This window comes from Barbatula barbatula (assembly GCF_947034865.1).
Source record: "Barbatula barbatula genome assembly, chromosome: 21".
NCBI classification, from domain to species: domain Eukaryota; kingdom Metazoa; phylum Chordata; class Actinopteri; order Cypriniformes; family Nemacheilidae; genus Barbatula; species Barbatula barbatula.
The window spans coordinates 16,240,684-16,258,799 of NC_136784.1; the positions used below are offsets into that span (position 1 = coordinate 16,240,684).

At 38.7% G+C, this 18,116-nt stretch overlaps 1 protein-coding gene across 1 annotated transcript in view; it reads left to right on the forward strand.

Annotated features, from left to right (window-relative positions):
• Nucleotides 1–18,116, forward strand: part of rims3 (regulating synaptic membrane exocytosis 3) — a 45,417-nt gene that overhangs the window by 12,346 nt on the left and 14,955 nt on the right. The window contains exon 2 of the mRNA XM_079484149.1: nucleotides 134–423. Within this exon, the coding sequence (XP_079340275.1) occupies nucleotides 174–423 (250 nt within the window). The 5' untranslated portion in view covers nucleotides 134–173. The remainder of the gene's footprint in view (nucleotides 1–133; nucleotides 424–18,116) is intronic.

Below are 18,116 nucleotides of genomic sequence, written 5' to 3' on the forward strand. Positions count from 1 at the left end.
TTTTATTTTGATAGAGGGGACAACAATAGTAAAAACTCAACGATCACAGGGCTTGAATCTTCCGTCCAGCCCATTGTAAAAAAAAAGGTTTTCTATTTATGAATCAACCATCCACTTATTCTCTTCTCCACAGCCTCAGTCCAGCCCTGCGCCCAAGAGGCTCCCGTCGGACCATGATGCTAAGCAGCTCAGTGGACGTCCCCAGTCCAGGGGGGATGAGTGCGGTGGCGGCCCGAAATGTTATTCGCAGTTCCAGCATCAGCGGGGCCATGTACAGTCTGGAGAAGAGCCCCAGCAGCACAGGTCCCGAGAACACAGGCCTGGTTGGAAACAAGAAGCGTCGCTCCAGTCTGGGAGCCAAGATGGTGGCTATTGTGGGTCTGTCACAGTGGAGCAAGAGCACACTCCAGCTCAACCAGCAAGGTAGGAAGCTTTCACAATTTCTGTCTGGTGTTAGGTGTGTTAAACAGTACATGCTTGTTGTTAACTTTGTTCAATTCACTCTCACAGAAGCAGCCAGAACAATTTCACGCCTTAGTTTGCCATTTCTGCATGACGTGTAGTTTTTCTGCTTCAAAGCTATTTATTTTGCCTTCACCTCGTCTCAACTTTCTTAGCTGGTTCTTGTTAGTTTGCTTTGCTGTTTCACATCTACACACTCTCACAAGGTTAAAAAGTCCTGCCATTATCACAGTTCTAAATTTAACCGTCTGCCAATTTCTGTCTCTTTTCTACCTTCTAAATTTCTCTCTGGTTCTGGACTTTGTGCCTTCACTCGCTCCTGGGGCCTCATTTATAAAAAAATTGATCGTAAAGCATGCATACGCAAAAATCCACGGCAATGTTCATAAGTATAAAAACGGTCTTTGATGTTGAAAAGTGATTGGCGCCACGTCAGGGTCTGAGAAGACGTATGCACTTTTGCTTGTCCAAGTGCTGCAGGTTTTTGGAAATATAAGTCATGCTTGCCACTTGTATAGGATTTGGACGTTGACAGTTGCTCTTTCACATATCGATGACATTAATTAGACATCATTAAAATGCAGAGATCTGAAACTGTTCATCTGTGTGCAATTTCACAATCATTTGGGATCTGATAGAGGGCGTAAACCTGTTTTCTGTGCGTACTTTCGTTCTATGAATCACACAAACGCACTTTGAGAAATTATCGTAAAATCAAATTTAGGACGGTTTCTTCGCCAAATTTTATAAATAGATCAAGCTGTTATTTCACAGACATTTTCAATAAAACATAATTTTTTATAACAATTATGCAACAGTACACAGAGAGTATTTATTTCATCCCTGTGTAAAAATAATGAAATGTTGGTCAAGTACATACAAGAAACACCTTTCCCCGATTTGTAATGGTTAGCTTATAATGACAATTAAGTGAAATCTGTTTTGTCAGATTTGGTGTCAGTTTGACATCATACATACATAAAACGGTACGTGAAATAACCTGCAATTCTATGTTTCGAACAGAGATGGCGATGTAGAGTAAGGAGTTACGTATTGTAGCATTACCAATGTATTTCTGAGAACTAACTCGAAAGTGATCAATCTAGGAAACAAACTGAATAAATCAAGTTTACCTACAATGTGTCCTAAGCAGATTTCCCACTATAAAGCGAATAACAGTGTTTATTAATGTTCGTTTAAGTCAGTCACGTTGAGTAGTCCCACCCACAGTCCAATCTTATTGGCCTATTGGTCACATAACTGCATATTAAACATGTTCAAATGTTTCGATTGGCTGTGACATTTATACTGTGACATAAAAATCATTTCATTCGGAGAACTTGCAGCATCGTGCCTGCTTATGTCACTGTTCTCTAATGCCAACATTCACATCAAATGCGGGTTAATAAATTATGATAAATTATATGATTAACTCTACATATACAGTTCTGGTCATAAAATTTTATATGAACAGTACTTTGTTTAAAATAAAATAATACGGTACAATAATACAGCATGTAAATAAAAATGATGACATTATGTCATTAAATCCCAGTGGTTGAGAACTCAGACGCATGCAAAGAAACCAAAGAACTTACAAAAAACAGTACAGGTTCCAAACACTTATCGAAGTAGGGAGCACACAATATTAAGATCCAAGAGTTAGCCTATAAAAACAAATTAAAGCAAAATTTTTATGACTTGTAAATGATAAACATCTTGCAGATTACTTTGGAAATGTTTTATGGCGTAAACTTGGCGTTTAGTCATACGGTTAAGTAATAATTCACTGAATGCCGTAATAAGTTGTGGGTATACGGTGATACGCTTTCATTATTTTTGCCATGACTGGTCCTGTTTATTTGTGGCCGCAAGATATAAAGGCTGCGTATTACTCAGAAGAGCATGTGAAGATTGTGCCCTGCTTATAGTGGGGCCCAGGAACGGGCTAGCCTCCTGATCACCCTTCATGACTCATGAATGACCGGATGCGTGGCTGAGTAATACAACATAACCTTGCTTTCTCCCAAGAATAAACCTGCAGCTGAATTCCATTTGTACAAATTTAGCAGGTGAGCCAGCGAGCGAAGGAGAGAGAGAGAGAGAGAAAGTCTCACTTTGGCTTTCACCAACCTTGATTACAATATGGAAGTTTCTTCTTGTTCTTTCTTTTGGCTCCTTTCTTTTTATACTGTCTTATTTTTACTCTCCTCCGGTGTAATTGTGCTCCTGTGGGGTAATTGCAGCCTCTGTGCCCAGGAGGAAGAGATGTGTAAATCACTTTCTCTCTCCCGCAAGCACCTACACAAACACAAATGTTGTGGTGTAGCCATGCGAGTGGTCTTAGCTAACAGTGAAGAACAAACTACAAAAATACTTAATGTACTAGTAAATAGGGTTGTGTGGTGGACCGGTGCGATGGTAGCATCGTGAATGTATTACAGTATACTGCGGTTTACTCTAGTAAATACAAAAGTACACTACTGAATATTTCAAGTGGGTTGCTTCTTGCCATTTTCTTATTGGTCTTGAGTTTTTCATATAGTTATTCATTCTCATTTATAAAGTATTCTGAAATTCAGACGTTTTTCATCTAGATCTGTGCGTTTAGGAAATTGTTCATTTTGTAGATTGGAATTTTGGATTACCAACATTGCACGGTATCGTAACACTTCTCCTGGTCCAGTATAGTATCGAAAGATATGTTTATGGTATCGTAACTAACATTCATTATACATAGTAAACATCTGTTTTGTTTATGGGTAATACGTGTTGACAAATTGTTGAAACTATATTTACTATAGATTTGTGATCTTTTTCAATTCTCTATTCTTTACAGCAGGGGTTCTCAACCTTTTTGACTCCAATGCCCCAATTCTATTCAACAACCACTCAAACTCACAATAACATCTTTTAGAGCTTTATAATAGCCGAAAAACGTTTATGAACAATACAAATGTCCAAATGACAAGAAATATATTTGAATGTATTTCAATGCTGGTTTTATCTCATTTTAAAATATTGGTCACCTTGAGGTCCCCTTGGAAGTCAGATCCACTGCTCTACACAATGTCCCATAAGAATGAAGCAAAGAACTGTGGTTTTCAGTGTTTCTACAGTGTTGACATTTTTGTAAAATGTAATAGATATTATTAAAATGTGGGCTTTTTTCAATTATAAATTTATTTGGAACAAATATAGGTATCATTTAAATGTAAGTATGTACAGTATTTTTCTTTGGAGAAAATAAGGGCTGCCACTGTCAAACTCACTACACGCCCTTCTCAAGATTTATTTCAGATTTAGAAAAGGGCAACATTCAGCCTGTGCCCTCTGGATACCATGTGCTCCCGTTGAGCTTATTTTGAAAAATGTATGTGAACTTTCATTCAAAAAATATTTCATTAGAAGCAATAGCATGTCTGGTAATATAGTGAAGAACAACAGCTGCTAAGGTGGAATTGGTCTATATTGTTTTTAAGGCGTCATAGCAAACAGTCAGTTTTCTCTTCGGTGTCTTTTTCTGTCTCAGGAACCTGTGCTTTATCACGTGTGTGTTCTATAAAGCATGACCTTTTCAGCGTGCTGTCATGTCTCAGGTTCTCCCAGCAGTGTTGATGAGACTGCAGCCTGGGTTTGTGTACAGTTTGGGAGAGAAGTGGTTTTGGCTCTGTGGTTCACCTGTCTGGGGCATCAAGGCATCACACCTCCTGCCCTTATCCCGACCAAATGTTTTACTTTGCTTTGTCACTTTGACTTGCACATGGAACCCAGCCAAGCATCCATGCCATGGTACAACAACGCACTTTTTTAGGTTCCAGCAGCACTGAATCGGTCTGGCAGGAAGACATCACTGGCACCCGCTCCATCTCCATGGCGACAGCGAGGAAGCTTCACGCAACTCAGTTTTTATTAAAACACAGCTGACAACACTTCTTTCAAAATGACCTGTCAATCTTTTCCCGGCGGGTACTGAGGGTCGTGCTAATGAAGAGAGTGGTTCTATATTTAGATGTATCTGAATCTGACATTGAGTGATGGAAGACCAACAAAATCTCACACACTTTTATCTTGCCCCAGCGCGTTTTTAAGCCATTTGTATTGCAGGGTTTTCTCTGTAGTGGTAATGGTTGAACCACAGACAATTGAGGAAGATGTACTATTCTGGTTTGTGGTTAACCTCTAATATGTGTTTTTCAATGGTTAATTCTTGACAGCGCTGATATTCTTTCTGGTCCTTTTGGTTGACCAAGTTGGTCCTGTTGGTTAAGATGCTATCATACATGTTGCCACATCTGCCAGTGGTATCTGTATTTTGCATTCTTTAGTATTTTCAGATTTTTTTCACACATGCCAATCTCCCATCCTATAATGGACTCTCAATCTCGCCTATTCAAAAATGTATGGTTTGCCACCACCAATAGTTTCCATCATTGTCCACTGTCCAAAATTTAGGAGTTTGGGCAATAAAGCTCACACTCAGTTCTGCTTGGTTTCACATCTCTCGGACAAGATGTGTCATTAAAATCAATTTGGACCGCGGTTACATGCTTCAGATGACACCCTGGTCAATATATTGATCAACAGGGTCAAAACAGGTTTCTTTTTCCCGTCGTGTTTTACATTCCTCTCTTGATAGAGATCTCTTTCACAATGAGCCCAGCGGGCCGCATCTTTCCGGCGGTGAAAAGCATCCATTCCCACCAACTGAGATGACATTAGCAAAATGGCATTGAACAACTGCTCGACTCTCATTCATTGGCTTTGTAATTGTGTTTGAGCTGCTTCCGTTAGATTCATGAATTAAATGTCTCGTAAAGACATTCAGCTTGAAAAATATAAATTGCCTTCTAATCTCACTCTGCGTGTATTCAAATCTGGTGCTGCGATGTCGGTAATCCACACGGCACTGGTTATCAATCTCTTGTGACCAGCTGCATGGAAAGTTTGAAAGTTTCATATTTTAATTTCTTTTCTACTATAATTCAACACTTCACACTCCTAAAAATAATGATGCCCGAAGAACCGTTTTCGACTGAGAACATTTATTTCAATCCTTATTTGCTATAGAAGTTTTTTTGGAGCCTGACAAAATCTCATCCTTTTTGGAAAAGAGCTGTGTGAACATTTTCTTTAATGCAATCCGTCATGGAAAAAATACTATCTTATTTGGAGCGACACGAGGGTGAGCAAATGATGACAGATTTTTCATTTTTGGATGAACTATTTCAGTACACTTTTATGAGTTCCAGCTGGGGTACAGGTACGATGATGCCAGGTCGCAGTTCGTTTTTGGAGCTTGCCTTTATTCACTGCTATTCTTAGCGAGTACAAAAAGGTGCCAGTGATCACAGTAAGCTGGAAAGAGCGTCTCTGACCCTGCAAGCTCTGACTCATTCTTCCACCGTGCTCTCCTGGTGAGCCCTGCACTCCCAAAAACAGCTCGGGCACATGAAGAACTGTTTTCTCTGGTTTGACTTTCTGTCTGGGCTGCTTTGATGGTCTTGGAAGCTGTTCTGGAGCATTTGTTCCCTGCTCTTTAAACCCTCTTCTACTGTTCCCTTTATACGTTGACACAGTTATGAGCTTCCGACACATAATCTCGATGCCCGGCTGTGGCTCTATAATATTGTCTTTTCAAGGCTGATGTCTTTTTTGTATTTTTGCTTCCTGTTTCAGCCTCTCTGTATCATTGCTTTATCTTTCTTTGCTTTTGCTTTGTAGTTGATCTTCCATTTCCTATAAAGGCGAGCTTTTTATTTTTCTGCCTGTCATGTTTTAGATGTTTCATCTCTTTGTGCAGTCTTTATTGTCTTCCTCTACAATCTATTCTTGGAAAGGTGCGTTTCACGGGCATCAAGGGCTTCGGGGATCAGATTAGCTGGAGGAAGTGGATTTGAGGTGTCAGTCATATTCATATTGACAAACGACAGAGAGACGTTACACCTTTATGCAGACCACGCACACTTTGATCTAAAAGAAGCACTGGTTCGCAAACATGGTGTGCTCTGGAAACGCTTTGGCAGCACAGATAGAACTCTGAGGTGTTATGTTTTTCCTAAGCACGTTTTCCAATGTTCCTATTTTAAATGGATCATACATTTTTTATTATTAAATGAAATATATTGTTAAGTACTGAGGATGAAAACATCTGTCCTTCTGATAATGTTAACTTTAGGCTGCTAGCTTTGAAAGCAGACAATCTTTCCATGCAAACTGCGTTCCAAAGCCGCGCCTCCTTCAAAACACATGAACGTGAACAGACCAAAAGCCAGTGGATCGGCTACAATAAATCATGGCTCATTCATTGTTAAGGACGCATTATAGTATACACATTTACATAACATAACAATAACACAATAACAAAAATTAGCAAACGTTCATACAGCTAACACGGACTAACAACGAGCAATGCTGAGAAACTATATTGTTCATTGATAGTTTATGTTAGCCAGTGCATTCACTAACAAATACAACCTTGTTGTAAACTGTTTATTTTGCTTTTTGCATTCTGAATTTTTATTGGTCTTCTCCTGCTGGCATTTATTCAACCATTTATAATCTGATTAATGCTTTACTGACTTGCCCTGCATTTGAAATAAAATAAAAAAAATATTTACAATGAGCATGCAAAACAGTATGCAAGACAAAAAAAATGCATAAGTATGTGTCAGATGGACATTTTTCTATCCCATGGGGCCACGGGAGCTGAGGACGAGCCACCAAATTCAAAAAGTTACTCAATTTAAATGACTTAAAGGAGCAATGTGGAAATTTGTGGTTGTGAATTGCAACCAATGACTTTCTCCGTTATGTAGTGTCTTTATACACCTCTGAACACATAGTTATGTATATTATATTGCATTTTTGTTTATAGATCTTCCGAAAGATTACACACTGGACCTTTAAAACATTGTTTGCCGGGAGCCTCTTTTCAATTGTGAGTGATTTAGTTAGAAACCATAGTTACATGTTACTTGTTTTACCACACCTGAGTAAACTATTTTTACAGTTGTCATTTGTTTTTTGTTTGAGAAATCAACATAGTCACATGACAATGAATCATGCCAGATGTAGTATGTCTCAGAACTGTCACAGTACACGATTTCAGACTATTTTAAACAAACAAAGTCAGGATATTAGATTGCTGAGGGTATTTGCATAGAACTCTCAAAGCACGGCGGAAACAATGACCTGTTCAATTTATGGACAGCAAGAAAGTAGAAAGGCATGATGAAAAATGATCTGAATGTAAATATCAGGAAAAAAAAAAACATTTGTAAGCACAGAGTCGAACACCATACCTACACCGAACGCGACACGACAAAAGACATTTGATACATATTAGAACCTGTCAGGATCGGTGAGAGGACAAGGACAGAGGACCCAGGCGCAGACAGCGGGAAAGACTAGAGACTAGACTAGACTAGGCACTAACTATGTATAACTAAACAAGCTGACAGACCACTACAAACCAGGAGGGTGACAAGGAACAAACAAGGCAAAATGATTCAGCACAAGACAGCAGACACAAGGGCATTAAATAGGGACCCAAATCAAGAGGGGAACAGGTGTAGGGCATGAAATAATTAACAATCAATGAGCAGATGAGAGGGCAGGAACAGAGACCAGACCGGAGAGAGTGTATGGCAAGCCAAATCAACAATAATTGTCTCTCTCCACATTAAAAATAGGGTTTTGTGGATCTAGCCATTTTGGTGCCCTAAGCATAATTCCATTATGATTCCCCATATATATATCGCATATAGCTCGTTTTAAAAGAACCAAACCCGGTTCACTTAAAGTAACCCAGGAAGTCCTTTTGGTGTTCACAGTATAGTGGACTCAAAAGAGAAGCTAGTTCATATTTTGGTTCTCTTGAGCACTAAAGTGATCTCGGGCCCTTTTTGTTCACACCATAACTTCACAAGAACTCAGACTCCAGTTTACTGTACAGCAGTGGATTGTATTACAATAAGGTTATTATAATTGACAGTGGTTATAAATTCAATAATAATGAATAAACAGCATTTATACTTTGATTGTTAATTACTGAAAAACACAACTTGTTAGTTCATATTACCAAACGTAATTTTACAATATAATAATATTAAAAGAATGGTAAATGTTGATATTAATCAAAATTATGTTGACAATTTGCTTTTCACCTCCAGAGGAGGTCTGAGTACGGTTCGCTTTTGGGGCCTTTTAGGGGGGTCTGACATCACTTGGACTTGGACACGCTGAACTGCACCAAGAGTGTTTGGAGGGCTCAAACGATCTAGGTGTGAAAACATCCTTAGAGCAAGCGGTTGGTTGAGTCTCTAACGCAGTGCATCTGAGATCTGGGAATCGACTCAAGATCAATGGCTCAATCGTACACAAAAGCGCTCACAGGTGTTAAATATAGCGCGCCAAGTGACAACGAACAAGAGATTCGCCAAACACAGTGAATCACTGCAAAGCAGCAGTCTGTCTGGCGAGTGAAACAGCTCCATAAAACTATGATCGCATTAACAGACCTGCCTATGACAACTGAGGCCACATCGCCCACCGACTAACACAGCATCATACGCATCATTTTTCTCAGTAATGATGTGAAATTGAAACTATTGCTGGAAACTAGTGTGTTGCTGCCAGCCCGAAAAAACAGCTTGAAGAGATGGAGGGTTTATTATAAACATTTGATCGGTTTTTTTGAAAGCACACCAGAGTCGGAAGACAATATAAACATCTTATCAATTCATCTTATCTCCACATGAGGATGCTTTTCAGCACATGTGTATTTTTTGTCATAGCAGTCTTTTTGACAGACATGTCAGCAGTGTTGACTGACTTTATGCTAAAGGTTTATGTTCTATTTTTGGAGGCTCTCCTTGTGTGTTTTATAGTAACAACAATTCGTACCTGTTTTGCCGGGATTCATGTGTTTGGTGCTACGTGGACCACATGTGGAGAGAGAGCACTGTAATGCAGGGAAATAACAGGCTTTGCAACCTTCTTCTGCTGGTATTTTGGCTAAACTGCACTTTAAGGAGGTAAACATGGGAGTGCTGGTGGTCTATCATGAGCAAATGGACTTCTTACAAGCTAGTCTAAAACTCCAGTTACCAACATGCTAACATCTACGCTTTCAGTATAGAGTTGATGTGTAATTTATAATGCATTAGGAGTCACTGACCCTGAAAAGTGTAAACACCCTACATAGAAACCCCAATGTCTGTATGACTAACAAAGGGAAGATGGGCAAGTGTCTTCACAACATAATGCAGTTGTGGCTGAATGTTTTTTCATGCTATCAAGGTTTCTTGAGTTGGTCCTTAAACATGTGTTCCTGAGCAGTACGTTTTGTTCTTCCTAGAGTAATTTACAACCTGTTGAGGAAGTCGCTTTGACAGCATGGGTGATGATGTGTCCAACACATCTGCCACTTTCTTCAGTTTCTTCAATGTGTATTTTCCGCTCATCTGCCTGGTTTTCAATTCTCTTGGCCTCACAAGGTAATGTGTAAAATAATTGAGGAAGGAAGCTAAAGCAATAAGCTTTATAAAACTGTATAAAACTAGTTTATAGTGAGAATTGGATGATCTCACTCTTTACAACACGGCACGTTCTCTAGAATAAGAGCATATTGCTCACCCGAGAGCGTCCATTACTCAATAATAATGAATAATGTATATTGGCTTGTAATTAATCTCGATTATCAATTACATGTATGTTTCCCAGTTGCCCTTGATCTATTGTGATGTACATGGATGCCACGGCTGTGGGTCAGGCAATGCTTTAAGTCTGAATTAGTCTAACAGTGGCACACATACAGATCATTTGTATGCTGGCTGTATAAGATCTGGTTGTTAAGGTGCTAATAGTGTCAGTTCTCACAATCCCACAGCAATGGGAGTTTTAATAAGCTATTGATTCCAGAGTTATAAACAGATACAGAATGATCATCTCATTGATGATTGAGTGTAAAATTCTCAAAATCGACTTTGAACGTTGGATGTTATTTTTGAAACGGGGTCAATGTTTTTATGCATACGAGGCGAGTGACTCAGACAACGCTGAATCATTTTTGACATTTCCTGATAATACCTCATTTCCCTTGAAAGCACATTTGGCAAAATGGCCAAGGGAATCAGCCTGCATTACAGTATTTGAGTTCCTGAAAGTAATTTCTCATAACTTCCCTTGCAAGTTTGCATTATGTGAATATTCTTCAGACCAGAGGTTTTTTTTAGGTCGCATATAAAAAGGTCATTTTATTGCTCACCTTTACAATAATATGATATGCCACCTTAAGGCTGCACTCTGTAAAATGTTTGGTTGAAAAATAAACAAAAGTAGTTATTCAAGTACATGAAGAATCCGTGTTAAAAACTTTGTCCTTAACCCACAACGTTTTACAAAAGTAAGCTCATAATAATGATCATTTGAGCTGTCAGGTAGGATTTGGACGGAAATGTCAGTTGTTTTTCAACACCTAAATATATGTACCTGCAATTTTATGTTTCAAACTGAGATGGCGGGAGAGAGGTGAAAATTATGAATTACAACCTGATGAACAAAATTTCTTTTATTATTGTTACTGATGCTTCAGTGCTATGATTCTGTGAATCAATGTATCTGTGGTTGTAAAATAGCTGTGTAACCGAATCATATTGTCAAGAGTTGTTACGATGGACATGATGATGATGTAGTGATGATGTGATGAAGTATGATCTATGTGTAGATCCATTCTGCCATGCTTAATGTTTGCGGGATTTTGTGCTGATGCTTGGATTTTCTGTGGTGCATGACGTTGCGTTCCCGAACTCTGTAGCTCTGCGTGTACAAAATATTTGCTATTATTGAAGTCTGTGGTTTTGCATGCTTTGTTTGCAGAGTTTTAAATGAGCAGATATGAAACATTTGTGCAGTGCTGTATGGTAATCTCTCCTGTGCTGCATGCTGAAGAGCAAATGTAGTGTTGTGGCTCTCATCTCACGTACTGCTGTACATGTCGAACTCTTACAGAGGTTATCTTTATTATACAGAATACTACGAGTGCTGGAAAAAAGGACTTGAACTAGTCCCATTCCATTTTTCAATTTCTCTTCCATATAATGCCGCATTACAGCCGCAATTAACTCTGCTGTTGTCATGACAATCAGCGTGTATCCTGTTTTGTTCTCCCTGGATTGCCACCTTGCTATGGTGGAGAACCTTGTCTGTTCCAATGAGCCTGAGAGCAATGCCGTTTGGAGCTTCAGCTCCTGGTAGGGTCACCCAAGGCGCCAAGGTCGAGTGTTCAGACAAAGCACGATCCAAAGGCCTCAAAGACGGATGAAGGCTGCAACAGAGTGTGATCTCCAGGCGATGATCCTGTTTTAACACCATAGAGGGCACACGATTGTGAATGAACAACTCTTTGAAGGATTTCTCTTTTTGTGTCTTTGTCACTTCAGTGCATGTGTCGTTTCAAATGTAGCCAGTATCTAAGTGTGTGTTTTGGGTGTCATTGCAATCATTGCAATTGCAATTTTCTGCTTTATTCAGGTTGTGTAAATTCAAATTTTCATTGCATGTTCTGCTTATACATGCTTTGTAAAATGTTCACAGACACAATATCACTCGGATGTGTAAATACCTTTTTGGAGAGATTAGAAAGACAATAGATTACTCAATATATCTCTCTCACTGACGGTCCGGTCGCTCGTCCTCTTTTGTTCCCGATCTCCTCCTCCTGATCTCCTCCGGCCTCAAATCCCGGCTCTCGTCCCGCCTACCTCACTACACATGTATGATAGATTTGACGAAAAAGGACACTGTTTTTGAGAGATTACGTTGCAGAATTTCTGTAAATTAAAATGCATAACTCAGAAGCAATAATACCCAGCAAATGAAGAAAACATAGCACTTCATAGAACATAAAACAGTTTATTTATTTATTTTTATGTAACCATTTATGAGGAATATCAACCATTATGTGATAATAATGATAAAGGAAAATCATGCTTTAACAAAAAAAAATGCTTTAACCTCTCATGCATTAGAAAACAACTAAATGGACATATGTACTATCGGTATAGTAAAAATTTATTTTTCAATGGTTAGGTTGATATTAGCATGAAATTGCCCATGTTTAGATGCTAGACACCGCAGAGGTGCAATATATACACCTGCTACAATGAAACATCTTTCTGGAACAAAGACACCCAACAGAGACACTGACACTGTCAAAGACACTGACTCACATGCTGAATCCTGGCAACTACATCTACGGCCAGTTGACATATGTGCCGGACAGACAGAGCTGCCAAGATGAGTATCCATTTCAACTCATACTCTCATTTTCTCATTCCCTGCAAGTGATCAAATTAAAACTTGCTCCCCGTAATCGTACACCCTTTATCACCATGCTGCCCTTTACGTTATTGTGAGTGTATCACCTTTCACGTGCATAAATCATTTGGGCTGAATTTATACACCAGATTATCAATTTTTATAGCGAATTGTGATTTCATCAATGTGATTAGACACATCGGCAGGGGATGTTGTTTGGGTGTGTAGCTTAGACACATGACTGCGCTTTCAACCCTGTAGATTGAATCAGCGGCAGCAGTAATGACTAGCAGCGCGTTTACGGTTCCTACATTACACACAGATGGAAGATGTGCTCTCCCCCTTCTGTAATTAACCCCAAAGTAATTATCCTTCATTTCTCACTCATATCTTGTGAAATCCCTATCTCCACCCTTTCCCACCCACAGCCGGCGGTGCACCATTCACACCCGAAACGTTACCCAAACAGCATCTGACATTTAGTTACTGATCGCCGATCAGCCGAAGGTTGCCCAATGATGCGTTTTATATCACGACAACAAGATTTACACCGTCCAAATGCCAGCTGAACTGTTATTCTTAATCGGGAGCAGATCTTATGGTTGAACAAAACTAGAATTTGGAGATATTTTGCCTCGGATGGTGTAATTTAGGGAATTGATGTATTTTGTGTAGACGCATGTACGGGCCAGGCAGATGAACTGTATCCGATTTAACAGTTATAAGTAGAAGTGTGATTTTTCTTGTGTTAGTTTAAAAATGTATACATTTTGGCGAATTTAATGTAAAAATTGTAAGTATTGTAAGTAAAAGACTTTGTTACAGACTAACGTGAGTTAGTAACGTGAGGTAACATAATATTTATTATGTTACCATTCCCTGCTGTAATGCTTGTTTCTGTCTCACACAAACTCTGTATGATGTATATGGTTGTTTGTTTATAAGAGGCATTACATTTCTGTGCAGTATTCGACCAATCACTACGCACTAGTGAACTGTCCAATCATAGCACACCTCGCTTTTCAGAGCGATGAGCTTTGTGAAATAACAGCGTGTTTCAGAGAAGTGCAGCAAAGAGGAGACACAAACAACGCCCGGTATGTGGAAAATACAGCGTTTTTAAACCTTAAATCATGTTTACACATTGTATTACAATAATATTCGTTTTAGCCACGTCAAATGACCCCTTTAAGATACATTTTCTCGGTGCAGTTCAGAGGAAGCATCTTTGTTTTAGCCCCAGATGGACATGAGGTGTTGAGTGGGTGGACCGGCCAGTGCCAAGCTGGCGGGCATCAGTACCCAGTCTTTGGTCCAGAGGACAAACACAGAAACCTGACATACGTTCAAAGGTTAAAAACAGAGCATAGTGTTAATACTCAGGCATTTATTGTGCCCTGTGTTTATCTTCAGTTGTTTATTCTGGTGTACATGATTACTTGATGCCTAACGCATACAGTATGTTCCCAAGTGCCTTGAAAAACATTATTTTATGTGATATTTGGCAGAAATGTTGTTGACAGAATTTAATAGAAATGATCATTTTAGCTCAGCACATACGTAAAAAAGAGTAAATTGTGTTAAATGTTCCAGCTGTAAGTGTGATAGTTAGACAGACAAACAGACAGACAGACACAATACAATAGAATGCAAAACAAAAATTAAATGGTTGTGCTTATGGTTACATTGTCGACTTCTAAGAGTTTGGGGGTATGTTCCATTTGTTTTTTTTATTTGTTAGTCTGTATAGACAAGCTTTGGACTTTGGCTATTGATGTTGTGTACGAAGACTGCCTGGTCAACCAGCCTCACCAAGCTATCTAGCTGTTTCTATCTGTTTTTCATTTATCCAACCAAACTGCTAGGTAACGATTGAAATGTCACTGTAACATACCACAAAATGAAAAATGTGTGTCACATTTTCACATGGTTCTTATTAGACATGCATCAGTGTGAAATGTTTGAAGTTTGATTCAGTTATTGTATTTTCATGATCTACCATTGCTTGTCATTTCCAAGCACTCGAGTACTCCCGCACATGCCTAGGTCCGAACATATAGAGCAGGTGAATTGTGAGAGATCTTTGTATAAGGTCATAGAACATCAAACCCTCTAAAGGCAAACCTTCAATGCATCTCTATCTTTGATGATGAAAAGCTCAGTAGGGATAAATCAATACGACTGCTTATCACAAAACATAAAACCACACACATACACACACACACACACACACACACAGACATTCACAGCCACATTCCACTCAGACCAGCCATCACTAATTAATGGTCTCTAAGAAGCGACCGTTGTTTTTGTGAATCTAATCAGAGCCATGTTCCCCCATCAACAACATCTTGGTTACTGTTGCTATGTGCGGTACAATGTTGCAGTTTCATCTACAGCCAATGAGCAAGTTAGAGAGACACTGGACTCTAAAAACAGCTTTCTATATTGCAGCCAACCGGCAGCTGAAGACACACACTTCTGCAAATGTCAAGCCTCCTTATTTAATGATATTTCCGACTTGCCATTGCATATGCATTGCGACTGTATAGCTATAGCTTGTAAGATTGGTTTCTGAAACAATTTGTTTGCACACAATGTATGACCCAGGGGTGGCCAGTATAAGCACAATCATATCTTTTTTTCTGGAAATTCATTCAACATTAAAAAAATGTCCCCCTTGTGATAAATCTAATACTAAAATTGCACATGGAAGTTCTATAAAGATACTTCATCAGCTTTGTTATGGACAGGATCAATTATGACTAGATATGACACATTTTTAAACTGTATAAAATGTAATATATTTTGTTATGAAATGTGTGGTATAGCAAAAAAAGCTAAATGCTAACAGATGACACACTTCTACTGTCATAAACAATATAATGTGTCACATTATAAACCAACAGTTGCATTTAGATGTGAAGTAACATGCTTTTTTTTAAAGATTCTGTAAATGTGGCATTAATATGATTTTATCTAAGACAAATGATATAAAGATTCCTCAATAGAGAATTTGAAGCTGATGTCATGCCCAATGTTGAATGTTGCAGTGGCGCCTCCATATTAGGAGCTTAATACTCAACTGCAATTATTGTTCTGATATGTACCGTTACATTTTTGTTTGATATATGGAGAAATTGAAAGTGAAAGAACGATTGGCTTTTTCCTGAACGACTCTGCGTAATGCTATTGCAGTTTCTAACACAGAGAGATCGACCTACCGTTATATTTCCTAATCAAACAAGAAAAACACTGCATTGAACACACAATGCAGCAGCCATCCTCCAAAGATGGCGCAACATTCAATGCACCGTAACATCAAATAACAAGCTCAATAGTTGATGTAGTTGTAATAATGTTCTATATTGACTATTGCAATAACTGTAGCTTGCTGCTTAGTCTTGTTAAAAATAACATAATTATATTCTATTATTTCCTCTTAATTGTGACACTATTATCCACAGATATTATTTTGGAGCACACTGACTTTATTTTTATCGTATTCATTCGCTCTCTGCTTCTGAGAGTCTGTAGGATGCTTCTCCTCTCTTCCCACTTACAGATTCTTTATTTTAAGTGGAAAGAATCAGACCTCCCGGAGTCTTATGTAACCGGCCAACAGCGCGGGTGCCTGAAATAACTCCGACATACCATGACGTACAAATTCCTCAGACACATCTACACGCGCAGTGTCATGAAATAAACGCAAACAACGCCTGGTATACATAGACCGTTGGACGTCAACACAACCTTATGTTCCCTCTATAAATATTTCACAGATGCTGTTTGAGACTGCTTTAAACATTATTTCTCATTACTTTGGGGCTTTTCATATTCATGAATTAGCTCTAAAATGTCTTAGAATGGTCCTTTCTATCAATCATTTTAACCAAACAACCAGTGGCAGTAGGCTATTTATGCTGACCGTGTGCATTTATCATACACGGATGAGTAATACTTACATGCACAGGCATGCAGTTTTTTATCTGTAATAACAGCTTGCATGCTTGATTCAGTGTTGCTCGTGGCAGTAAATGTAAAACACAGCAGAGCTAGTGTCAGCATTGAACAAACACACTCCCTATATCTCATTCCTCAGCCTCATGGCCGTCCTCCAGGGTTCGGTTTACTCATCAGAGTGCCAGGGAAAGATCGCTTTAATTAACACTCTCTAAATGCCACAGAGAAGAAACCCCTCTCATACCACATGGTATGGCACCTTTCTCGCGTCCGTGTTACATAACACTGATATTTTACCCACACAACCGCATGACTCTAATAACATAGAGTCAGTTACCCGCTGTGTGCGCTTTCTTCAACGGAAAGGGTATCAGTTGCATAGACTAGGCATTGAAATGCCATAATCATCACCCAGCTGAAAGATTTACAGGTTTGACAGGTAGCTAAGGGTTACAATGGATTGTTTGGCGGGAGATTTGTTACTATGTTAAGCCATGTTTAGATTTATACACTCCTAATTTAAAGACATGCAATCCCAGAATGCATTGCAACCAATTCTGTCAATAGAAATGTACAGCACTGTGAAAACTGATCAAATGTGGCCTATTTTACCCAATATTTGTGTGTAATACAGTAAGTCTTTTTATGCTCCCAAACATTTGTGTTATTAACTAATTGGTATGCAAAAAATGCTATTAAAAATAGAGATAGATAGATAGATAGATAGATAGATAGATAGATAGATAGATAGATAGATAGATAGATAGATAGATAGATAGATAGATAGATAGATAGATAGATAGATAGATAGATAGATAGATAGATAGATAGATAGATAGATAGATAGATAGATAGATAGATAGATAGATAGATAGATAGATAGATAGATAGATAGATAGATAGATAGATAGATAGATAGATAGATAGATAGATAGATAGATAGATAGATAGATAGATAGATAGATAGATAGATAGATAGATAGATAGATAGATAGATAGATAGATAGATAGATAGATAGATAGATAGATAGATAGATAGATAGATAGATAGATAGATAGATAGATAGATAGATGATAGATAGATAGATGATAGATAGATAGATAGATCTGCCAAACAAAGACAAAAAGACAAAGACAGGTAGACTTATAGAAAAGGATGAGAATAAAGGGGCGTGTTGAGGAAAAGGAAGCAAACAAGCCAATGGAACAGAGCAAGAGGCCGACACAATGGGATCTTGCTGCATTGCAGACTGCATTACCATGGAAACGGGGTGGGGGGAGAGAACGAGTGTGCGAGAGGAAGAGAGCATCAAGGCTGGAGGATTAGACAAGAAGGGTTGGGATCACTGCGGGACTCTGTAGTGTCCTGT